At 46.5% G+C, this 26558-nt stretch overlaps 1 protein-coding gene across 3 annotated transcripts in view; it reads left to right on the forward strand.

The window, feature by feature from the left end:
* The window catches only part of Hydin (HYDIN axonemal central pair apparatus protein), a 360278-nt gene that overhangs the window by 206961 nt on the left and 126759 nt on the right, over window positions 1-26558 (forward strand). For all 3 annotated transcript variants that reach the window (XM_076915883.1, XM_076915885.1, XM_076915884.1), the window contains 5 exons: window positions 14085-14222; window positions 15030-15102; window positions 18620-18730; window positions 18954-19163; window positions 22274-22411. In XM_076915883.1, coding sequence (XP_076771998.1) covers window positions 14085-14222; window positions 15030-15102; window positions 18620-18730; window positions 18954-19163; window positions 22274-22411 — 670 coding nt within the window. The remainder of the gene's footprint in view (window positions 1-14084; window positions 14223-15029; window positions 15103-18619; window positions 18731-18953; window positions 19164-22273; window positions 22412-26558) is intronic.

Raw genomic sequence — 26558 nt, forward strand, 5'->3', positions numbered from 1 at the left:
GCAGCTCCATGTCTAATGTCTGGGGCTCATGATGATGTCATCTGAGCTCCAGTGGGCCTGGGCAATTCCTCTAGTTCTGCTGACTGCAGTACATGTCATCTCTTTCTTGGGCCAGCTCTCCTCCATGTATTCAGATTCCTTGGCAGATATCCCATAATGCTTCCTTCTCTACCATCCTGGGATCTACACTGCAATATGGACTTTATGTTCACAGCTTCAAACATGGCCCTTCAGGGCCTCCTTTCAGAGAATCCAACTCTCTAACACATCCCTTGGCTCATGGTCAGATTATCACATCAGCAACCCTACTGCTGATACCAGTTTCTATACTAATTACTTATTTTTGTACATGCTGTTACATGACACCTCCCAGAAACAACTTGGCTGAGGAAGAGTTTGTCTCGGCTCACAGTTTAAAGGGCCACAGTCCATCATGGCAGGGAAGGTATAGTAAGCAGAAGCCCAAAATGACTAAACAGATTGTATCTAAAATCAGAGAGCAGAAAGAGATGAGTGCTGGTCCCAAGTTCACCTTCTCCTTTTTGCCTTTAAAAAAAAAAAATTTACACCAATTTATTATGTGTACTTGTATATGTGTGTGCATAAACTCACACATTCCTGGGCATGCACATGCCATGGGGAACACATGTGGAAATCAGAAGATGGCTTGCAGGACGAGATTCTCTCCTTCTGCCCCGAGGTCCCAGGAGCTAGACTCAAGTTGTCACGCTGGGAGGCAAGCACCTTCATCTGCTCAGCCATCTTGCTACCCTCCCTCTGTCCTACTTATTCAGGTGACACTCACATTCAGGCTGAGTCTTCCCTCCTCCAGGAAATAGAAACACTTTCCTTGGCACACTTGGAAGTATGTTTCCTGGGTGGTTCTAAAAACCAAGGAATATCAATTACATCAGTCTTAGCCAAAAATATGGGTAGGGCATAGTCAGTGTGTGGCTTCCTTGACCTCCTCAACATTCTTTTGTAGTTAAGTGAGCCAGGTCCATGATTAGAAGCAGTTCCTTGTTCTGTCCAAGGGCCCAACTTCATCTTTGTTGAATCCCTCTAGGGGTGATGCCTAGGCTTCAGTGACACCAAAGCAATTCAGTGTACTAGCTAAAATACAACTCTAAGTCACACTGTTACTAGGCCCCTGCATCAGTGTGATGTGTTGTTTGGGATGGAGTGGTGATGCTAGTGCTGACCCTAAGCCTCACATATAGAAAAGACATGCTGGAGCACTGAGCTATACCTCCACCCCCATTTGGCCCATACAACCTTAGCCATCCAGAGATTGGATGAGTACTGAGTCAGTTGGTACCCAGAGTGCTTTCAGAGCAATGTCTTCCCCCATCATACACATTCAGCAAAAGCTGGCCGTTACCAGTCATGTCTTCATAAAAGGGTACCTTTGTCATGTTGATACCAAACCACATTTCAGAAGTAGCCCCCAATTAATAGCTTTGCGATATTTTCCCCTGAAATCAATCTGAGGACATTCTGGGACACAAAGAGGCCCCATGGAGTTGGAGGGCTTCAGGGACCTCTTGCTGACTTAGGCTTCTGTTCCTTGCATTAATAGTCCTCTTTCCCTACCAGTGTGTCGCTTCGCAGGACCCCTTAAGCTTCTGCAAGCGTGTCTACTCCTTTTACCTCCCAGAGAATAGTTTGGGTTGGACACAGTAACAAACAGCCAGCCCTGGGGCTCTAGGAAGATACCTCTGAGGAGGGATGAATTATTTCCCAATGGGGAAAGAGAACAGCGGCCAGCTTATCTTAGGCAACAATTGATGGTGGTATTTATACCCCTCCAGTCAGTCCCTTCTGCCTAATTCTGGCTAGTTTCTAGAGCAGGTTAATGGATTTTGAAATTCAAAGATGAACTCAATGGGAAAGGGGGGCTAGAATCTCCCCCTAATATAATCTTCTGCTATTGCTGCCTTAGCAAACTGCAAACTGGAGAGAAAGATATGGAAGGCACCTGATTGAGGAAGGAGAGGATGGATGCCAGGCAGAAGAGAACAAAGATTTCTTACATAATGACTGACAAGGCCCACTGTGTTTCCCCTTACCAGTCCTATGCCACATGGACATCTGGTTCTAAAATTAGATGCCACCTGCTTGGAAGGGTACAAGACCCTTCCTTGCTGAGGGGCAAGCCCACCTTACCAGTATTCTGGAGACATGACAAGCTGGAGGCCCTTTCTGACAGTGGGGATACCACACCCCCAGAACAGCTCTGCCACCATGGAGCCTTGGGTGCTGCTAAGGCATTGTCACATCTGCTGGTTCTGTAGTTTTGATCTTTCCCATGAAATACAGCATGCCTGCTTCCGAGGTCACAGGGCAAGACCACCAGTCCAGCAGGAATAAATTCACATCTCTATTATGAGAAAAAGCCCTCTTAACAGCTTTCCAGAGTGCAAAGGAAATGTCTTGAGTCAAAACTATTTCCTGTAGACAGCTGAATGAAGTCAAACCCTCAATGTGGAGATATTAGGAGCTGAGAGAGGAAGGTTCCAGAATTCTGACCAAAATCTATAAATAGAACTACTTCCCATGTGCTGGGCAATGCTCTCACATGGCATACAGCCACCCTGGGGAGTTGGACTGTGTGTCACCCCCAACACGGAGGCCACCACAATGGATGCCACTGACCATAAGGCCCTGGCCTTAGACAGTGTCTCCTGCTAACACATCAGTTCTTTGTTTTATATATTTAATTACAGCACATCAACCCTTCGTTTGAATAGGCCTTCTGTGGAGACTCTGCCCAGACATTGTACCATGTGCTGTGGGGATGCAAAGATAGACTTGTCCTGGTCTGTGCAAAGACAAGCATGGAAACTGTGTATGGGGCCCAAGACACACAAACAACCCACTTAAAGATGATATGATAGAATCCCCTCTTCCCACCAGGGTTGTTTACGCGAAGCTTATTTAGAAAGTATTATTGCTGTGGTTTAACAGTAAAGGCACCAGGCAGTGGTGGCGCACGCCTTTAATCCCAGCACTTGGGAGGCAGAGGCAGGTGGATTTCTGAGTTCAAGGCCAGCCTGGTCTACAGAGTGAGTTCCAGGACAGCCAGGACTACACAGAGAAACCCTGTCTTGGGAAAACACACACACACACACACACACACACACACAAAACAAAAACCAGTAAAAGCCAAGCAACACAGACAAGTCAACAAAACAAGAGCACTGGGATGGGAGGGGATTTAGAGGGAGGTGATGGGCAGGGAGAGGAGGGGGAAGAGGCGAGGGGAGGGAGAGAGAGGGGAGGAGGGGGGAGAGGGAGAGAGAGAGAGAGAGAGAGAGAGAGAGAGAGAGAGAGAGAGAGATCTTTGCCTGTACAGACAGGGATTATAAAACCCCACAGCTGCAGTGTGTTCCACAGTCTGAAATTACTTTGCTCTTCCCTCTGCACACTGCACGTGTCAGTCAGTGTGGAAACCATGTGAGGATGCTCAGAGTCTCTGGGATGCGGTCAGTGTCTGAACAGTTGGCTCCAGAGAGAAGAAATGATGCCTACTGCTCTGCAGACTCTGGGCGGGGCTCTATTAGCCCCTAAATGTATCTGTCCTATGGGACACATTTAGTGACAGTCACACCCTCAACTGACCACAGTCCTGCTTCATACAAGAGCCAAGGATTTCTTTTGCCTGGTTGGTTCCCTCTGAGGACCCTGAGGCAGGGATAGACTTCCTGACTCTCTTGGCTGGCAGGTCACCAGCTTTCCTGTATCTTCCGGACACCTTCCCTCTGCAGGCACCTAGACTACTTCCCCTTCCCTGGAAATATTCGAGCCATGTTGGGTTAGGGCTTTGCTTTGACTTAATTACCTCTGACAAGATGTTATCTCTAAATGCTGTCGCTTTCTGAGTTACTATGAATTAGGAGCTCAGCATTAGAAGTTCAGGGAGACAAATCTGACCTGTGACAGTATTTACTTTTAAAACCATTAGGCAAAGGAGGAAACAATCGATAAAATAAGACAGTAGCCACTGAAGCCCATCCTCCAGAAAATGAAAGCTGTGTAGCTAGAAAGCTCTATAAGGCAGACCAGGGAGGGGGCTGTGAACCACGCTGGAATGTTTGATTTCGTTTCAAAATGTCACAAGCTACAGGAGGGCTTTAATTAAGAGAAGTGTGAGCCGCCATACACTAGTCAGCAGAAACAAGCTTTACCAACAAAACTGCCCCAGGCATTCCGTCAAGCCTCAGCAAAGAGCGATCCACTGCTGTCCCTAAGAAGAGGGAAAGTGAGCCCAGGCATGGTGTCTGAAAAGAAATTAAGAATTAAAGAATTCCTAATTAAGAAAATGGTATTTCAGGGCCTGCAAGATGGCTCAGCAGATAAAAGGCCCTTGCCACCAAGCACAACAACCTGAGTTTGATCCCCAGAACCTCACATGGTAGAAGGAGAGAAATGAGTCTCATAAGTTGTCTTCTGACCTCCACAGCTATATACCATAGCTAGTGGACGAGCACAGACAGACGCATACGGAGGGCTGGGGGGGGGGGGGATGGAAAGAGGGAAGGAGGGAGGGAGAAAGGAAGGAAGGGAGGGAGGGAGAGAGAGAGGCTACACAGACATACAAAAATTAAATATTTTTTTAAAAAAATCATTAAAGATGCTCTGTCTTCTCCTTTTCTTAGAGAAGAAAAGAGAGCTCTGTACATGTGCCTTCCCCCCACCACCACCACCCTCTACTCTTTCTCGCCCCATGGCGACTCCTCTGGCCTCAATCCTTTCAGACAGTGAATTCACCCTTGAGCAACTTCCCAATAAACTTCCCTTTAATATAACCTTTAAAAAAAAAAAAATCACCAAAGATAGAGTATGACATTTTCATTGACTTTAAAGACTAGACTTGGGGTCATTTTCCCAAAATTATCTACGTCCGCAATGCAATTTCAGTCAGAATGCTGCCAAGTTGATCTTAAAATTTACATGAACGTGCCACAGCTTGAGACTAGCCAAGACCCTTCAACTCTAAGACCATAATAGTAATGAGTGTCTCTGTACAGAGGCAAACGGGATAGAGAGCCAAGAAACAGAGTGGCAAATTCATACAACCATGACAGAATTGAAATTGTTGAACCCAGGAGACTAGAGGGGCTCTGCTCAGAAAGTGCGATGTGTTCTACAGAGGAGAAGCCCGAACTGCATTCCTAAATTTACACTACAAAGAAAATAATTCCAAACTTCATAGGGGTCAACAATGTAAATGAGAAGGTGCAAATATTTTTAAATTTGAACAGTGTGTGAGTGGCGGAAAAAAAAGTCAGAAATTGAATAGCGATCTCTAAATAATGGAGAATTTCTCAAGATACAAGACTTTATAAAGCTATTCATAAATTCAGCATTAGACTTGAGAGCATTTATTTATCAAAGAGACACAGAAGGGGTGCAAAGACGGGTCACGAGCTGAGGGCAACTTTTGGCATGCATAATATCGTCAAGTGATTACTATACATAATAAAGAATAGCTTTGAAGGAAAAGGCAGAATTAAATTTAGAAATGAGAGAACAAGGCAGCCAGGAAGCTCACCGAAGCTGAAATATGAGTGAGCCACGAAGAATCAAAAGCTATTCCACCTCATTGGTCATCAAGAAAAAGGTGCTGTTGCATCGTCCATCATATTGGATAAACCGGGACGGGGCCCCAACCGCATGCCACTGGGAGATAGATGGGGGCCTGAGTTTCAGCCACACTGAAGAGCAACTGGCTCATCAAGGTGATGGGCAAATCCCCAAGCCCCCACCCTGCTCTGTAGCCTGTCTGCCTTTGGGTCACCTCTTTCTCGGGTCTGTTTCTCCCTCCTAAGACCCACTTGGTTAATACAGCTCTCCTCCAGTGTGCTTCCCGGATCGATCTTCCTTCTGGCCCGCCACATCCTCATCCTGCATCAAATCCCACCCAGGACCACCCAGGTTCCCTTTGATCCTCAATTTCTGTGTTGGGAGCGGGATGGATAATACATATCAGTGTGCACGTGTGCATGTACGAATCTGTGCATGTGTACATGTGTGCACGTGTACACGTGTGCATGCCTGTGTACATGTACATGTGTATACACATATAGACTAGAGTTGAGTGTCAGATGCTGTCCTCTGACTTTTCACCTAATTTTTCGAGGCAGGCTGTCTCACTGAGCCTATCAGTTCAGCATGGCTGGCTGGCCTGTGAGCTTCAGGCATCTGCCTGTCTGCGCTTGCCTAGTGCTGGGATCACAGACTTCTGCTAGCACACCCGGCTTTTTACATAGGTGCTGGGCATCTGAACCCTGGCCCTCCTGTTTGCAAGGCAAGAACCTTACCACCTGGACATTCCCCTAGCCTCTCATTAGCTCATCTCTTTCCCTCCCGGTGTATGGGAAATATGCAGAATGTTTTCTAATATCCAAAAAACAGCATCTGCCGCTTTGCCGAACCAGCCTTCCCATCTGTTCCTCTCTATCAGTAATTTCCTCTGGCTCCTCATAGCCTCGCGCTCTCTGTCCTTTCCTCTCAACACTACAGCGCCACGTCTTAGCCCTTCCCGTCTTCCTCTTCAGTCAGTCACTGATTCCGTCACAGACAGTAGAAGAAAATGGAATAAATGTATCTGTCCGATCAACTCCCCGAGCCAACCTTAGGTGCTTTGAATCATGAAAGTGAAACCACAAGGTCAGGAGTGACTGCATTAGCCACTGTCATTCTATGATCATCTTCATCTGTCTGTCTGTCCATCCCTCACTAACCCCACCCCACCACTCCTTACCATCCACTGCTGTGAGGGATCCAAACAAGGGGTCAGAGTCACCTCAGAGCCTGAGAGAACTGTAAACATCACCCAAATCTGAGCTTCCAGAAACAAACCTGCAGCCTTTGTGATCCACCTCGAAGACCTAAGGTTTCAAGCAGAAGGAGGTCCCTAGATCAGGGAGGCCTTTACCCTTCTCGGTATAGAACATGAAAGCGGTCCTGATGCTGTGTCTCTGCCATCCAGGTCTATTTGTAACTCAGTATACTCCTATTTCCTGAAGTGCCAGCTTTGTTTCCCCACAGATGAACCAGTAAGGGTGGGTTTTTTTTTTTTTTTTTTTTTGATGTTTTTGGTTGTTTTTTTGTTTTTTTCATTTCAGTTTTGAGGGTTATAAAACATTTTTCCCCCCTGCTTTCGTGTTGTTATAAAAGACTCCTGGTCACCTTGTTATAGGTTCACTCTTTTTAAAGTATTTTCTGAGTATCTTTAATATCAGCCGTGGACATGAGCCTCAGGGAGACTCAATGTGAGCTCAGCCAGCTTCTAAAGAAGCCAGTGGAAAGTATCAGAGCAGATCTGATCCCAGGCCAGATTATGTTTGCTTGGCTCCTTTAGAGATAGAAATTCATAAGGAGTTCATGCATCTACATATTCACATTAATTAAAAGTCTCCCAAAGTAAGCTACCTCTACGGGAGGCCAGACACTCAAAGAAACCGACTTTTAAAGCCTTCCTGTTTTGAAAGTACTTTTCAAGTGCTTTGAAGCTGATCATATTATGAGATTTCAGTCTACCTGTTCAGCAGCCCTTCCAAAAGTGTGTAGCACTGGGGACACCTACTGGAGCTTCACAGAAATGACCAAGTCTCACTGAAGTCTCTCTAGAGAGCTTCAAGGTAGAGTCTGATAACTGTCTTCTCTTACTCCCCTCAGAACTAACCTCCCAGGGTACCTCCTCAAGGGCCAGGTCAGTGATGTCTTCTTTTCCTTAGATTACAAGAGAAAGCCCAAGATGACTCAATACAAGTTCCTTGTGTGTGGGGGAGCGTGGTATCTTTTGACATGGGAAGGCCTGTTTTGTTTTGTTTTTGGCACAGAGAGTAATCCAGGAACATCCACACCAGTGGCTCAGGAGGGTTGCCAGCAAAACTGTGAAGAAGAATGTGAGCTTTGGGGTCAGTCCAGCACAGCTCAGCGAAGTGTTTGCCTCTGCTTTGACATCTGAAAAGTGATAGAACTTGTGGTACCCTGGTGTGGAGATCCAATTGGGCAGTATTTACTAAGCACCTGGGGGGATGCTGGAGAGCAGTGTTGGGTGACCAAATGTAGGCTCCCACTGGTATTGTACCTTCCCGATACCTCCTTTGTGACTTTCTCCCCACGGTGATGGGGTCATGGCCTCTCAGCCTTGAATGCACACTGGAATCATGGATGGAGCTTTCAAACAGCCTGGTGCCAAGTAAACCCAATCTCTCCTGTTGCATCTCAGGCCTAGGTCTTTTAAGATCCCACAGTTGGTCCCAAAGGACAGTCACTTGTGAGAGCCCCTACTGACTGGTTCCATCTCTAAGACCTGAGAGGTCTGAGTGAGCTTCAGCTCCTCAGCGCTCACCACCTTCCCCTTGACACACACGACCCAGTGGAAGCACTGGAAACACGGTGACATCAGAGGGCTGAGGCAGGCTGCTTTCCCATAACGGTGGTGTCTGTGGTTGGCTTCCCCTCCTCATGTGGCACAGCTAGAATGGACGCTGGCAGGGAAGGTTCCAGCAGCCGATCGGCTTCTATCACTTGCTTTCCAAGGCAGGCAGACCACATATCCAGGCAGTGAGTGCGGGAGCAGGGCAGGGACACCGGAGGATGTGCCTTCTAGTAGGATAGTTGAAAGCAATGGTTTTCATCTGTTCCCTTTAGAAACAGGAATGAACAGCAGATTGTGACACAGGGATTCAGAAGAGGGAGGGAGGGAAGGAAGGAGGGAGGGGGGAAGGGAGGCAGGAGGATGGAGGGAAGAGGGAAGGGAAATAAAAGAGGAAGGGAAAGAGGGAAAGCTATTCAAAATGAGATGAGGAACAAGAGAAAGAAGAGAAATCATTTTTAACCCTATAAGATAATAAATATATATATTAAGCAGGGCACTAGATGATATATGAGCTATTTACATCGTGTTTTCTAACACAGTACCATTGGCCAGAGAAGCCAAGACCTGGTTTGGGTCTGGGGTCTGAAGGAAATATTCTACTTGATGATGGGTGGGGGGGAGGCAACATTTTCTTGCAAAGATCTGTGCTTACAGGAATGGGAGAGATCATTGTGGTCACTCTTATACCATCCAATGCCATGCTTAGCCAAAACAAGATTCTGTGCATATGTGCACGGTGTCCATGTGTGGTCATCTGCATGTACATGCACGGGGAAGCCAGAGGACACCCGAAGAAGTCTGTCACTATCTCCCTTACTTCTTGAGGCAAGTTCCCTCCATGAACCCATAGCCCACTGGCTTGGCTAGCCTAACTAGCCAGCTTGCTCTAGGGATGCCGCTTCAGCCTTCTAAGCATCAGAATTACATTCAAGCATCCCCACCCCACCAGCATTCACAAGAGTTCTGGGGATTTGCATTCCGGTCCTCATGTTTGCACAGCAAGCCCTCTAACTGCTGAGCCATCTCCAGTCTCTATAAGGATAGAATTCCTTATTCAGTAAATGTTGAGTGAGTGTCATCCTGAAACTTGATAGAGCATCACGTGCTAGAGACAGTGGTGGTGGAGACAGGCCTGGCTGCTGAGTGGATCACAATGCACAGTCCATGGAAGCAGGGACATGACCCCATAGCATGGTCTCGGGGTCAAGGAATCATGCCCCCATTGAAAAGAGCGAAGCTAAGGCTTGAAAGTCACATGGATGTGGACTGAATAGAGACGTAGAGTTGCCTTAGGCAGAGGGAGAGCGTGTTCCACGGGCTAGCCATGAGAAAGATCCTTCTTGGTACTTGGAGAATTTCAATGAGAACTGAGCACATGAGGGGTGTGGAGAACGGGAAAGCTCAGGGCTGGAGGGCAAGAGTAGGAAACCTGGCCATGACGAGCTGAGCTTCATCAGAGCAGTGCGTGCTCAGTTATAGCCACGCCTATGTCCTCGGTCTCTGACCCGCTGGCCTTGGGGTTGCTGGAAGCCAGCATCTCTCCTCTCTGGAATTGTGCAAAGGGTTCCCTCTAGGCCATGGCTGGGATGGTTGTTGTGAGGGAAGCCTGAGAGAAAGGGGAGGTGGGGAAGGGACAGGAGCTGCGGTTACAAAAGTAACTCTGACCTCAGGTCCCATCCCAAAGGGAGCCCTGGAGAATGGACGAGTCACCAGAGTTTGTCCCTCTCACAGCTGAAGAGGGTGGGCTCTTACAGCCTTGCACCTGTCAACCAGTCCTCTGCCTGTCTGTGAGCCCTTCCTACAGGAAATCATACCCTCCTGAGGAATCCTTGGTGTGTGAGGCAGTTTCTGTCAGGGCAGGGCAATGCTCCAGAGAAGGGTGCTCCCAGCACCCACAGTGTCGGGCAATGAGCACATCCTCCTGGCAGGGTGATCTAGACATGGCTCCATCAGCATCTACAGCATTCATTCGGAAAATATCATATGCTGGTTGTCTTTGTCCAGCCAGATAAAGCCCGTCTGCAGGCCCCTCGCGTAAAGCCAGAGGCTGTTCTGGCCCTCAATAAGGGACACTTCCGGAACCTAAATGTAATGAATAGGCAAATCGGCAGTCACTGTGTCCACTGCAAAGCTAACCTGTTCCCACCACCTGGACCTCACTGCCCAGGCCTGAGTGTATGTGACCCTCATCTTCCCGTCTACAGATGCCCCAAGAATGCCAACATTCAGCTAAAACACAAGCTTGGTCTTGGTCTTTTGTTTTGTCATGGTATAGCTTGCTGCAGAGTGGGGACAGAAAATGAGAGAAGTGGACTTTGTTGTTGTTGTAGTTGATTTTACTGTGTACAGCACAAAGGTTCATATTGATTCTTACCCCAGTGTTCAAAACAAAACACGAAGAAGGGACCTCTTGAGCCTGACCTGGTGCTGCTCATCAACCTGTGTTTGACATTCAGAAGATGCTGTCACAGCTCAAGGAGTGTCCTTTCCTGGCATCTCCAGTGAATCTTCTAGAATTGGAGCAATATTGATTTTCTTTGATTGCTGCCCACTCTCTTTTAAAAATAACGGGATCCAATCCCATGAGAGCCAACAGGACAGAAAAGTAATCATCTATGTCTAAAAGGAAATGAACCTGATCTATACCTGAAGGGAAAATGAATCTTTGGGGGGGGGGAGAACCGAACCAACAAATGGGGGTGAGGGATCTTCAGGTTTTAACAAGTTAAAGTTCTGCTTAAGGTCTCATTGCAACTCTCTTGTTTGTCTCCAGAGACCTCTTGCTTCCTGGTTGAAGTGTTGTTTTTCCCGAGTGTGCAGACACTCCACAGCTCTGTGTTCTTCCTTGACAGACATGCCCACATGCTCTCTTTTCTAATCTGGAAGTCATCGGAGGGGGGGTGCCAATGTTAGATGAGAGATTGCTATCATGCGCACAGTGACCCAGCAGAGGGTCTCCCCAGGCATCTGCGCTGACCTGTGGTGATTTAATAAGTGCTCAGAATCGCCTGCACTGTTTTTCACTGTCCCTAGCTGGCAAGACTACAGTGTTAACCCCATATTAATTATCAGCTCTGTCCTGAGCTACCCACAGTGACTTCCCACCCACAGTGGCTGCTTATCACTTGAAGCATCTGGGATGACTTAACACCAAGTCCTGGGCCCTCCCTACCCAAGACCCGAATCTGCCCAAGGATGGAGCCAGGAGTCTTTATTATATCAAGTTTCTCAGGAGATTTCCTTATATCTCTCCCACCCCCTCCAACCTCGAGGCTCTGCCAAGAAATCAGAGTCAACTAACTGCATCTGATATAGAACAAGCCCAGTGGAAGCTCAAGAAAGATCAGACCATCCTAGGTGGGGGTGAGAGTGAAGCCCACTGCTCACCTGCTCTCAGTTAACCGCCTACCCTGCCAGCCAGCCAGCCAGCTAATCAAACATCCACTGCGCTTGGTCTCTGTGTAATAATAGCCTTTGTGCTGCAGAGCCGAGGAGACCCTGCCCCTCCCAGTGCTCATGGTTCTGTAGTGAGCCCAGTTACAGATGATGCCAGCTCCGGGTTTCCTCAAGGAGAAGTAAATTGGTCCTCCTTCATAAAACAGCAGGCAACACTCTGCTCAGAGCCTTTATTAGGCAGATAAATAGCATTGACTTTTTTTCCCCCTGTTGAGTTTTGAAATGAATTAAGACCAGGATTCCATTTGTAGTAATCATATAAATACATCCCTTAAAATAAGCATACTAATGATAACATACGAGCTGCCACCACGTAAGCAGTGAATGGCCTAAATTAATCTGAATGCCAAGTGTGACTGTTTGCAGTGCCCTTAAAATGTTCAGATAACCCGGCAATTCCCTACAAAGAAATCTGTCCCATAAAAATGAGTGACACTCAGTTTTTCATTGCTATAGTGGACACCTAAGCCAATCATAAAGCAAAAGGTTTACTTCAGCTCACGGCTGGACAGGCTTTGGTCTATATGTTGGTTTGTCTTATTTCCTTTGGGCCTGTGACAGAGCAATACATCACAATAGGAATATAAAACAGTAAAACCGTTCACCTCGTTGTGAGCCAGAGAGCAAAGAGCAGCAGAAGAAAGCAGTGTTACACTGTGTCCTTTAATGCTCTATCCCCAAGGACCTAAAGGTCTTGCCTCCCAAAACTCCCACCACCTGTGAATAGCACCAAGCTGCAGATTAAGCTTGAATTCATGAGCCTTTGGGGGGAACATACCAGATCCAGATCAAAGCAGACAATAAGCATGAGTCCACATAAAGGCTTATACACAGAAGCTCATTGCAACTTTTATGGACAGAATCCCAAGGCTAGAAACAGATTGGATGTCCATCAACAAGAAGACTGAGCAGTATCCATGCTATGGAGAACTACTTGGTTTTTATAGAGAATACTGTTCCATCTACCAATACTTACATTAAAATGTTTATGTTGAACCAAAGAAGTCAGAACCAGTCAGAACCGATGTCAGGCTCCAATTCTATGAAGCTGTGGGTGAAACTTATCTACTGTGCCATAACGCACAGATCCACAAGGACGATGCATAACTTTTAAGGGAACGATGGAACAGTCTGTCTACAAACATGGCAGTAGATACTTGGGTATCTGTAAAATTCCATCAAATGGTATGCTGCTGATGGGTTAATCTGGCAAGTAGACCACACCTCCATAAAATCGCTTTATTGGGTAATGCTGGGTAGGCAGAAATCAGAAAGTGGTAACAGGATGTCTGAGATTCAGGAAACAGCACTTCTGGCCTCACAGAAAGTGGACACCATCCCGAAACGTGAATGAGGAGCTGTGGTGAGCCAGGGAGACTTTCCCTCTCCGGAGGAAAGAGAGGGCCCTGCAGGCCACGAGCTTCCACTGACTTCAAATGGGACCGGAACTATTAAATAAGTGAACTGGACTGAAACTTACAGTAAGAGATAGGGGAAGAAGGGGGAAGAGTTCAGAGCAAAGTCATGTGTGTCCAGAAAGAAAAGAGGATTGGGGGCGAGCCCACCTCCTTGGCCCTGACCTTGGCGACAGCCAAAGGTTTTTCTAATCTAATGAATGAAACCTGAGCCTGTGGGCTGGCTCAGGAGCCAGCTGGTGCAGCCACCTGACTTCCCCTGAGCGCCCCGCCCACTCAGAACCTGAGTGACAGCAAAGCTCACCAATGGGGGCCAGCACTGGGATGCTTCAAGCAAGTTGCTGAGGATCTTGTTTGCTCTCCCCCCCCCCCCCCCTCCAGGATCCCAGCAGGGAGTGCTTCACATACTGCACCCTGATCTCAGCTCTGCTCTCTGCTTCTCTGGGAGCAGATCCTCATACATTCCTACATAGGGTTGGCTGTGCAGTTCAGGCAACACACTGTGTGCCCTGTTAAAAACAAGTCCTGGGGGAACTGGGGAAGCTCACAGTCAGCCAGGAATGGGGGGGGGGGGGGAATGGGAGGGGGGAATCCCAGGAGTCTGTGTATGCTCAGAGGGGAGATTCTGGATCCAGGCTGAGATGGGCGATCACTGAAAAATCTGAGGATTGAGACTGCTGAGATTTGAAGAATGCAAGTCCAAGGGAAGGCCCAAGGCTGTCCTTCTAGATCTTTCTGGCATAGGACACAAGAATGGCCTTAGAAAATCCAAGCCCAGGGGCCAACAATCTGTAATTTACAGCGCCTCTTTGTCTTGGTAGGTTTGCACCATGTATGAAGCCCTACAGCGCCTTCTTGTCCCAGATGGAGTCCATCCCAGCAACCTCAGTCACCGCCAGCTCTCTAGCTGCCCCACCAATGGCAGAGTACACCGAGATGGACTTCAGTGATTCCATCAAGTAAGGAGGCAAAACCGTGTGGGCTTATCCCCAGCAGCGTCCTTTCCTCTCACTGAGCTTATGCCTCAACCTCCATCCCTCGCCTGTCCATTCAGCCATACACTAGCCAACAGCTACGTGAGGGGATTCTATGAGTTTGGCCCACCACTGGGCCTGAGTTAAAGAGCTGAGAACCATCTCTGCTCTCAGATGGGGGACAGAGGGGTTTTTTTGTTGTTGTTTTGTTTTTGTTTTGTTTTTGTTTTGTTTTGTTTTGTTTTGTTTTGTTTTGTTTTTTTTCTGAGACAGGGTTTCTCTGTATAGTCCTGGCTGTCCTTGAACTCACTCTGTAGACCAGGCTGGCCTCGAACTCAGAAATCCGCCTGCCTGTCATGCCAGTACTCAGGAGCCTGAGGCAGGAGAATTATGAGTTTGAGGCCAACCTGGGCTACATAGTGATACCTAGTCTCAAAAACAAGGTTAAACATTATAACCTTGAACATTGAGCATCGAGGACACATCCAAACGGTCTGAAGAATTGCCCATGCTTCCCAGCATGCATTGTAAGTTGGACACGAACTTGGTGCCCCAGGAAAGGGTGGCCACTGGGAGACTGAGCAGTGCTGTGGCCCACTCTATACATGCGAAGGCAGAGAACAGCTGAGCAGTGCCCGCTGACCTCTTAGAGAAAGTGTCCCTTAAGCAATACTCTACTTACTGTGGGATATGACAGAGAGGAAGAGAAAAGTGGGGTTGGGCACAGTTGCAGCTGGGCTGGTGCTGACAGCTACTAATGCAGTGATTCTCACATTCCCTTAAACTCCTCAGGACGATCCTTATGGACGATGAAGCTGGACCTGAAGAAATCAAAAAGCCGGCGACGTCCACTATGGTCTCGGAAGTATGATCCCTTTGCTCCTGGGCAGAGTTAGCAAGGGAAAGATCCTTCCCAAAGCGGAGAGGAGTCTATGTGCACCACTGGGAGGGAGCTGGCATGAAGCCGGGGAGCTTTGTCCAGGTCGCTTCTCTCCAGAGTGAGCACCTCAGGGAGAGGCCAGGATACCGCAGGACACAGATTTCCAAAAAGTGAAAAACTGAAGATCTCCAGGTCCGGGTGGTCACATGTTCTTCCCATCCCCAGCATAAGGGCCACTAACAGAGAAGTATCTTCCTCAGGAATAACATAGTAGATGCCAAGGTGCATTCACAGCCCTGGGCCAGGGAAATGACTCAGTGGCTGTTATGCAAGCGTGAGTACGTGAGTTCAGATCTCCAGCAACCATGTGAAGGCTGTTCGCTGGGTTACACATCAGCAGTCCCAGCACTGATGACGTGTGTGTGGAGACAGGGCTGAGCTTCTGGGTCAGTGAGCGACTCCATCTCTACCTCTAAAAGATAAGGTAGAGAGTGATCAAGATGTAAATATTGACATTTAACCTCCACATACATGTATACACATGTGCATGAGCACCTGTTCTCACATATGTACACAATACATATATATACACATATACACACAGCACCTGTAACACCCACACACACACACACACCTATACACTATATATACCCTTAAATACTTCCTCTAGGATGATAGACTGAGAAAACCACTGGAGATACAGAGTTCTCCACTAGAAAGATATTTTTTCTTACACCTTAGAAATGGGGGGGGGGGGAAGGAAATTGAAAAAAAATGCTAAATGTAATTACTGTATGTCCAAGCTAGGACTGAGTCATGGCAAAAAAAAAAAAAAAAAATGGGCATGAGCAGAGATTTTCATACATACAGGCAGGGGAGCAAATCGGTGTAGCCTCTTTGACACATAACTTGGCAGGTGTATCAATATTTAAAATGCATGCTTCCTCTTCTAAATTATTCTTCAGATATGACGCTGTGTTTATACGAAGCCATAACTAGCCTACATCACAGTTTTGTTCATAAGAGCACAAACATTTTGGAAACAACAATTCTGCCAACAGGAGATTAACTGGATAAACCAAATTACATCTGCATAAGGCAGTGTCGTGGAGTTCTACTACAAAAAGCAAATAGGTTCTTTATAGCTTGGTATAATCTCTGAAATATTAAGTTAAAAGTGCTATGTAAAAAAAGGGGGGAGGGCACATAGTGTGCTACCATCTCTGTCAAGGCAGAAGTATATAAAAACAACAACTAATGGTTACTTTTTAATATTTTGTGTATGTGCCTGCATGCACATGAATTTTGCCTGCATGTGCAAATGTGTACCATGTGTATGCAGTTCCCACAGCGTCCAGCAGAGGGCATCAGATTCTCTAAAACTGGTGGGTGCTGGGAATAGAATGTAGATCCCTGTAAGAACAGCCATTGCTTGTACGGGCCATCATCTCTCCAGCCCCAACAGCTAGCACTTACTGAGCACCTAATACACATTCCATACTTGTAAGCCTTTCCCCCATTGTCTCTGGTGGTGGGAACCACTATCCTTTCCCACTTCAGTGAGTGGGTGCATGTGTCAAGCAGTCCAGCTGGCAGACTCAGCAGTCTCTGTGTCTTTTAAATGGTGGTGGTGGTGGTGGTGGTGGTGGTGGTGGTGGTGGTGGTGGTGGTAATGGTGGTGGTGGTGTGTGTGTGTGTTTGCTTATGCATAGAATAGCTAAGAAGCCCCAGGGTCATGAGGGCAGAGGTTTTCCTTTTCCTGTTCTGTTCACCATTTTATCCCTAGTACCTGGGACTGGTCCATAGTATGTCTTCTGTAAGTATTAGTGAAGTAAAGACAGGAGAGTCCATTAACAGCACTTCCTGCTCTTCCAGGGGACATGCCCAGCACCCATATCTGGAGGCTCAGAACCCCCTGTAACTCCAGCTGCAGAGCATCTAGCACTGTTTTCTAGCCTTCACGGACACCCCGATTCATGTGTGCTCACCCACTCTCATATGCACAGATATGCACATAAAGACATTTTAAATTAATTTTTCAAAAGTTCATCGAATGAAGAAAATAATCAAATAGAATCTATTGAAACACCCAACAATGTTTACCTGTCTACAACTGAAGAGTAAGGAACATTGCTGGAAGTATTATTTTTTTTAACCATATGCCCTTTTCAATATTTTAACTTTGTATCACAAATATGTGCCAACTACTTTTTTGTTTTGTTTTGTTGTTTTTTGAGACAGGGTTTCTCTGTGTAGCCCTGGCTGTCCTGGAACTGACTCTGTAGACCAGGCTGGCCTCGAACTCAGAAATCCACCTGCCTCTGCCTCCCAAGTGCTGGGATCAAAGGCGTGCGCCACCACTGCCCGACAGCCAACTACTTTTAATACTTTAAATAATGCTCATTTATGAGGGCTGTTCCACCACATAAGGTGTAGACAGACACACACACAGGACAGAGATGTATATACACACGTGAGTACTATAAACTCTTAATTGATGGTAATTTTTTCCTTAGATCTTTCTCTACCTTTTCATTCCACACGTTTGTCTTCTGAATATCCATCAATGTCCATATTCAGAGATGCTTGTCATGGAAAATTTGTGCAATACAGAAATATCAGAACAAAACTCCTTTGACTCCCACCATTCTTAAGAAAACACTACTGAAATTCTTAGCAGTCTCCCAGATAACGGTTTTGCACATTCAGACCTCAGAATGAGTTTGCACCCCCTCAGAGTGTGACTCACATGAGGCCTCTGTAATCCCACATGAATGAAACACACCTTTTCTCTCAAGAACATGTTGTATGCACTGTTCCTGGTCCACAAACACAAACTGAATCATCCTCTGTGGATGGAGAAGTGTGGTCCACACACTTTTTAAACTGTGCAGTTTTTGTGGGCAGCTTGCTTTCAGAACTCCCCAGTTAAAATGACTCTGCCATAAATATCTGCACTTTGAGCATTATCCAAGTGTCATCGTAGGAAAAACAAATGTCCAGGTTTTGTTTTTGTTTTGTTTTGTTTTGTTTTTTTGTTTTTTGAGACAGGGTTTCTCTGTATTGCCCTGGCTGTTCTGGAACCCACTCTGTAGACCAGGCTGGCCACCTGCCTCTGCCTCCCAAGTGCTGGGATTAAAGGCGTGCACCACCTCTTAATCGTCCAGGTTTTAAAAAAGCGTGATGTCAATTATATATTCTTGTGTTGGGGGGGGGGGGGAATGCATATGAATGCAGTACCCATCATGGCCAGAAGAGGGAGACAGATCCACTCAAGCTAGGGTTACAGATGCCTCTGAGCCACTCAACAAGGGTGCTGAGGACAAAATTACGGTCCTTGGCAATAGCAGTACCTGCTCTTAGCCACTGAGCTATCTCTCCATCCCCTACATGCTCCATTCTTACCACCATAGTCGCTGTGTTTCCTTTTCCTTTCAAGGAAGGAGAGGTGTGCAATGATGAGCATGTGCTTGCTAGCTTTCCTTCCCTCTTTCATTTCCAGGCAATAAAATACAGTTCTGCAGGAACAGAAAGAAGCCAGAGCCAGCCGGACTACCCAGAATGCCTGTGGATCTATGAACAGGATGAGATGCTTTCTATTGGGATAGAAGAAGTAAGTGGTAACCCCAAGGTTCTCAATCACCCAGCACTGACACTTCCAGGCACCTTCTCCATATCGGAAACTGACATCTACCCAGAGCATTTCCACTGTCCCTTTCGCATGTGCTCGAGAGTCGAGAGTCAAGAATGAGCCTGCCCACCTACGAAGTTTAACTCACCCACTGCAGACCCGTCGTCCTGACAGCTGGTCCCACGTGGGACTCCTCTCTCTGCAGGTGTTTGACATTTTGCCCCTCTACGGAGTCATGCGGCCATACAGCAGCCATCAGATCTCCTTTACCTTTTACGGACACTGTGACATCATCGCCCGGGCCAAGGCTCTGTGCGAAGTGGAAGGAGGGCCCACCTATGAAATAATCCTGAAAGGGGAGGCGTCCCTGGTCAACTACTCCTTTGACACGAAGGACATTAACTATGGATTGCAGGTACAGGTGACATCAGGTGGGGGTTTTCTGGGTTTGCCTTAAACATGGCTTGTGGTCCTCATGCCTCCAGCCCTTCATCTGTATTCAGCTTCTCTGCCCCAGTCCTCCCCCCCCCCCCCCCGTTTGTGGTCCTTTTCACTGGCTGTTCCACGTGCACCTCTTCCGGATGCATCATCCGGTTAAGCATCAGAGGATGCTCGCTTTCCGGTTCTGTGTCTCATTAGCGCTAGTTTCTCACACCCCTCCATTCACAGGCTCTAAGGCGGTCCTGCTGTTCTCTCCCACACACTCCACATACCCATAGCACAGCATCTCCAAGTTACCCACCTCAATCCCACCACAGGCCATACCTATGTTTTTGTTTTTGATGTTTTGTTTTGTTTTGTTTTGTTTTGTTTTATCAAGACAGGGTTTCTCTGTGTAGCCCTGGCTGTCCTGGAACTCACTCTGTAGACCAGGCTGGCCTCAAACTCAGAAATCCACCTGCCTCTGCCTCCCAAGTGCTGGGATCAAAGGCATGCGCTGCCACTGCCCGGCTTGTTTTTGATTTTGAAAGAGGTCTCCTGCAGCCCTGGCTTACCTCAAACCCCACTACTATAGCCAAGGGTCGACCTCAAACTCCTGATCTTCCCACGCACACCTCCAAGTGCTAGGATTACACGCATGCACAATGACACCTGGCTATCAGGCCTAAATACTACAGCAGTCTGCCCACACTGTAGTACATAGAGGACCTAGGGTCTGATTCAGTGGGCCCAGCATTGGCCTGGGGTTTCATTTTTTCAAAAGCCCATCATTCCCTGGGCAGTTCACCCCAGCAGCACAGTATTGAGAAAAGAGCACATTGTTTTGTTTTCGTTTGCTTTTTTTTTTTTTTTTATCCTGTCTGGATTCCTACTGTCGCCTTAGTAGCATCTCCTCACCTCTCAGGCCTCAGCATCTCCCATCCTTAAGATGAGGATGGGCAGCGAGGCCATCCCACCACCGGTCAGTGCTTTGCCCTGGTCATGGTAGACAGTCACCATGAGTTCCCTTCTCTGTGACCAATTAGATCACTTACTGAGGATGTCCTAAGCCCCACCCCTTTTTAATCTTAGAGTCTTTTTTTTATAACGGCTTTATTCTTAGAGAATTTCACAGCGTGTTTTAATCCTATTCGCCCCCCTTACCCAGCTCCTCTCATAATCCTCCCCAATCTCCTATGCACCTTGTTCTGTCTGGCTCTTGCACTCATGCTCTCTCCCCATTGGGCCCTGTTTGTATCAGCTGGCTATTCCTGAGAGTGGAATCAGTAGCAGGTGTCACACCATTAAAGAGAATGGTCTCCAGCAGCAAATACCAGTAGCTGCTGGCCAGGGCTGGGACTCCATGTCCACTCCCTCCCTCAATGCAGCTACCCAGCTGCATCTGGAAAATAGTTTACCCACCACATCTGTCTCTGGCCACCCTTATGTCCCCCTCTTCCACTTCCCCGAGCCTTGAGAGGAGAGGCGCGGTGTAGACATCTTATTTAGAACCGAGCAGTCAGAAGTCTCTGCTCTCTGCACGTTGATTGGCTGTGGGTCTCTGTGATGTTGCCATCTATTACAAAAACAAGCTTCACTCATGAGGGCTGGGAGATGCACTGATAAATGGTATTAACTTATTAGAAGTCGTTTTAATAGTATGTCCTTTTAGCAGAGTTAGTGTAGTCCTAGGCTTTACCCTGGAGCCCATGACTTATGTAGCCACAGGTCTTGGCCTCCATGACAGGTGTACATGCCATCTTATGGGGTGGACCATATAGCCAATCAAGAGGTAGTTTGTTATGCAGAGATGCAACTCCCAGTAGAGCACCAGCTGGATCTCTTCGTGTTCCACGACTTAAATGTGTGGTATCTTTGACAATAGGGTCTTACTGTCAAGTTCTGGAAGATGACCTATAATATTGGCAATAGCCTGTAACATTGGGGGATCTGTTAAGCCCTCCTCTTGTGGTTTTTATTTGGGGGCTGTTGGAGGTTTTTGAGACTGAGTCTCTCTGTATAACCCTGGAATTCATCATGTAGACCAGGTTAGCTTCGAACTCAGAGACCTACCTGCCTCTGCCGCCTGATTGCTGGGATTAAAGGAGTCCGCCACCATGCCCAGCCATTAAACTCTTCTTTTAACTGATGCTCCAGACACATTGAGTTGACCATAATACCCCATTATAAGCCACCCATTTAGTTGTGGCCAATCGGGTTTACCCACTGCCTCTCATGTACCCCAGCCCTCTCTGCCTCCACAGTTTCTCATGCACCGTTCTTCTCATGTCCTGCTCTGCCACCTTAGACCTGTTCCTCCAGTCGGTCACAGCTCAGCTCCTTCCAGAAGCTTACCTCCTCCCTGCCTTCACTTGGCACATCTCAGACACAACACGCTTTCTACCTGGGGTAGGAGTAGCCATCAGTCGACTCTCTGTGTGTTGTGTACTCGGAGACTGTACTTCTTAGCAATTTTTACCTCATTTGGTCCCTGTTACGTAGCTACACAGCAAGTAGAACTTATTGAATTGTATGTGCAGATATGTGTGTAGGTTGAAGACTGCATCTGCATTCAGAGTCATCCAAGACTGACCGCTGTCTTCTCTGCTGCTTCTGTTATCCAAATAGAATGTGGTTTTCTTCTTCACCTCCAGGGTCTTCTGATAAACTGGTTACAATTCATCTCTATAGCTATGCCACCCTAAATGGACCTGATCCTACCTAAGACAGCTGGTTTTGCCCTGGTTTGTCCTTGGAACCCCTAAAGTAGGCCCCAGCTTGGGGATGTTAAGCCTACCATATGAGTTCACGAACTGTGCTAGTAAATCTACCTATGGCTCCCGGTACCAATGGGAAAATTAATTCTAGAACATTCAGAATTTAAATATTGTGTTTTTAATAGGATCAAATCAGAAGCAAATCCTCTTATTTTAGAAAATCAAGATTCTCCGGGGAGATGCTTTTACATTGCTTGAATGTGGATTGACCAGTATCTTATGGAATGTAGGAGGGCATTTTGTGGGGTACGTTTGTTGATCCCCTTTGTCAGGCTGGTAGCAGAATCTCACATACAAGTAACCGTCCTTCTTCTCACCCTCTCTCCAGCTGTTTGACCATGTCACAGAGCGTGAAATCACACTGAAAAACATTGGGAAAGTTGGCTTTGAGTTCAAGGTTCTGACTAACTACCAGTCTTCACCAAGGAACCTTCTCCCTGGAGTGCCGCTTATCCTGCCTCTGTCGGTGAGTCAGAACTCAGAGGGCTCACCCCAAACAGACAAGCCACACTCAGGGGAGGGGACATCACTGCCAGTACGACAGGTGGGACTCAGATACAATGGCACATACCTGTAATCCCAGAGCACTCAGGAGAGTGAAGCAGAAGTATCAGGGGAACCTGATCCTTTGCTACTGGGCAAGTTTGAGGCCATTCTGGGTGATACGAGCCTATGTTGGTATGGACTGATGGGTGGGTGGATAGATTGATAAACAGATAGATAGATGTGGGAATACTTGGTCATTAAACAAACATTTACCAAATCCTCCATTACCTATTTCCAGGCACAACAGACCATGATGAACCAGTTAGATACATACAACTTAAGGATGTTCCCCATGATGATAAATTTAATTTGAGTCGTGTGTACTAGTACACCTTTCAAGCCCCAGCACTCTGGAGGCATAGGAAGTAGAACCTTCCATTCAAGGCCACCCTGTGTGTATAATGAGATACACTCTCTAAAGAGAATCATGCATTGCAGAGGTGTGGGGCTCATCCCACTGGTACATCAAATTTCCTTGTAGTTCCTCAGGGCTTCCCTCATAGCAGCTATACAAAATAGAGCAACATTTCATTAGCCTGTATGAAAACACCTGCAGCCAGCCAAGAGCCACTCTGGTTTTTGAAGCAAGTGGGGAAGTGGCTCCCATTGATGGTATGTTGAGCTGGCAGTTCTTAAAGATTTTTGTTGATTTTTTTCTCCTTATGAGGATGACACATGCCTGTTATAAAAAGTTAGAAAATACAAAAGGAGATATAATTAATTTATAATTATCCATAACCTTTTTCAAGATTTACTTGTGTGTGTGTGTTTGAGAGAGAGAGGGAGGGGAGAGAGAGAGAGAGAGAGAGAGAGAACACATGAAGGGCAGCGTGGGGACATCAGATCCCTCACTCAAACCCAGGTCACAGGCAGTCACAAGAAAGCTCACTCAGGTCCTCTGTAAGATCTGCAAGTGCTTTTAACCTTTTAACCACTGTGCCATCTCTGCAGCCACTGCTCACAGTCTTATCATTCAGAGATAAGGGATGCTGCTCTCCCTGGCATGTCCATCCCTTTAGTGCTTGGCCTGTGCATCCAGACCTTAACTCCTACGCTATAACCATTGCTGCATCTTTTAAACCCGAGCTAGTAACTGTTAAACCAATTCCCCTTCGCTCTCCTTCTTGATTTGTCTTAACGGGGCTTTGGAATTCGCATCTATGTTTTCTTTTCCTAACTTCAAGAGCTGAACACTGACTTCAGTGTCTTACAGAGTAGTGAAGAATGTAGCACTGTTTATTCGGTGAGTACACCCACACCCATTAACCTCACCTCATACATTTCCAGAATTTAAAAAATGCAGAAATTGTGTGGCTGTGGCACACACCTTTAATCTCAGCACTCAGAAGGCAGAGGAAGGTGGATCTCTGTGAGTTCAAGGCCAGCCTGTAGTCACATATATATGTATGCCTGTATGTAGAATTTGCTCTACATAGCAAATTCTAGAACATCCAGGGCTACACGAAGAAACCCTATCTCAAAAAACAACAACAAATTTTTTTAAAGTGCAGAAATCAGGCTGGAGAGATTGCTCAGTGGTTAGTGCTGGAGAGATGGCTCAGTGGTTAAGAGCACTTGTTGCTCTTGCAGAGGAGCAGGGTCTGATTCCCAGCAACCACACGGCGGCCTCTAATTGTCCATAACTCCAGTTCCAGGGAATCCGGTGCCTTGCTTTGGCCTCCACAGGCACCAAGCATGTGCACAGTGGACTGGCATGGACACGAAAGCAAAACACCCATCCACATAAAGTGAAAACTCTTTTTAAAATACAGATATTTTCTTTCTATGCATAACTGCTATCATAATTCTCATTATTCTCTAAGTTATCTAGACTTATACATTTCTTCTTATTTACAAAATTACTGTACTTTCAAATTCTTTTATTAGACTTATTGACTCCGGATAGGGGGAGCACGGTGCACACGTGGAGGCGGGAGGACCACATGCTCAGCCCTCTGCCACCACGTGGATCCAGGAGATCAGGCGCAGGCCAGCGGGTTTGACAATGCCACCCAAAGAGTCAGAGATCACGTGACCCTCTCAGCGCCGACTCAGCACATGAGCTGTTATATTTAGGATCTAAATATGTAATCTAAAAATCTAAAATGATCTTTAACACTAATGAATACAAGAAATATCATGTTTTCAAGACAACACAGTACAGATCATCATGAACCTCTGTGGAACCAACAGGATAATTGTAGCATTCAAATCTTATTTGTTTACATTTCCTAAGACTAAGTGGCACAGAAAGGGGATGCACCCCTCTGCCTTTGCTGTCTATAAATACAGAAAATTTTGCATTGTGGCTGGGGAGATGGTTCAGTGGTCAATGTAAGTACCAGAGACTCCCAGCCATGTGAATGCTAGTGGTTGTGGCAGTCACCTGTTGTCTCAGCACTGGGAAGGCACCCAGGCAGGCAGAGACAAGAGAGTCCCCAGAGTGAGCTCCCAGCCTGGCTAGCCAAATCACTCAGCTCTGGGTTCAGGGGAGAGGCGCTGGCTCCAGGTAATAGAAGAAGATACCCAGTGTCAACCTCTGGCCTTCCGAGCATGCACACAGAGTGTATATGCACACCCAAATACATGTGTTCTCCCACACACATGTGAGCATGCATCCAGATATGTATACACAGCCCACACACATACAGATTCAAAAATCTGGTCGGGGGGAGGGAGATAAGTATGACCAAATACCTCATGTGACATTCGCAAAGAATTAATTTTTAAAATATATAAATAAGAAAACTTTTTGCTATATACATGTATGTTTCTGGGTTGACACATAAGATTTTACTTCTGTTAAATGTTCATCACTGACCACATTTTGCCTGTTTTAAGTGGTCTCCTTCTCATCTTTAATGGCTTTTGCTTTGAACACACTTCAGGGTCTCACCGTTACACTTTCGGCTTATCTTTCCTCGGACCTTTTGTCACAGGCTGTTTTTAGGTTGCTCTCTCACAAAGCATGCCTTGTTGGATCTTACAAACTGAGATCTTTGGTACCGTTTCCTTCCCTGTGTTTTCTCTATAAAAGTTTGCTAAATGGTTTTTCTATCTTTTTCTACTTACTTTATTTTCTTGTCTTGTTCTTCCGCTCCCCTTTGTCAGTATTTGGGTTTGCATAACTGCTGTTAGTGGGAACTAATGTAACTCTGTGGAGAAAAATTTAGCAGCATCTATTAGGATTACTCCTTGATTAAATTTTTCTCATCTGATTATCATAAATGCATGCTCTCACATTCACAAGATGAAATGTGAATAAGACTGTTGTCTGCATAAGCTGTAATGCCAATATATATTAAAAAACAAACAAACTAAGCATCTACCAAGGTATTAAGACTGAATACATTAAGGTATTAAAATTATGTGGCAGAATAACATACAGCAGTTACAAGGGATGCAGCAATTCTAGATGTGCTAATACCATGTTGATTCTAATATCTATTAGGTATAAAAGAAAAGAGAACGAGGAAACGCTACATTACATGCTACCGTCAACATCTTAAAATATAATTGTGTGTGCATAATCTGGATTTGGTCAGCTCATATTAGCTGGAGCTCTTCTTGCGTCTCTGTTAGCACATGATAATTGGCTCGTAACCCTTCACCTTTATGCTATGCTTCACTAGTGTGGGTGTAAGACGTGAGTGTGTTTCTTTCCTTTCTGTACCCTGGGATGGTTTTGTCAGCTAACGTGACTGTTTTCTGAAAGTCCTGGCCAAACGTGTTCAAATACCACCATGTACCTCCTCCAGGAAGACACCTTAGACTCAGCCAGAAAGTCACTCCCACACCATGATTTATTACAGCCAAAGGGCACAAAGCGAAAGCAGCAAGAGAATGAAGCAGGCAGAAGACCAAGGGGAGGAGAAACTGATGGATAGAGGGAGGAAGGACAGAAGAATGAAAGGAAGGGCTTATTTAGGAAGGAATATAGTCTGTCATGGTGTGGGACAGCCTCTGATCCTCCACTCTGCTGCAGTAGCCTGAGGCAGCTGGTAACACCATGTCCACGGTCAACCAGTGTTGGAGAGATGGCTCTCTGTTGCTAAGCTTGTTTTCCC

Source organism: Arvicanthis niloticus, chromosome 18 (assembly GCF_011762505.2).
Source record: "Arvicanthis niloticus isolate mArvNil1 chromosome 18, mArvNil1.pat.X, whole genome shotgun sequence".
NCBI classification, from domain to species: Eukaryota; Metazoa; Chordata; class Mammalia; order Rodentia; family Muridae; genus Arvicanthis; species Arvicanthis niloticus.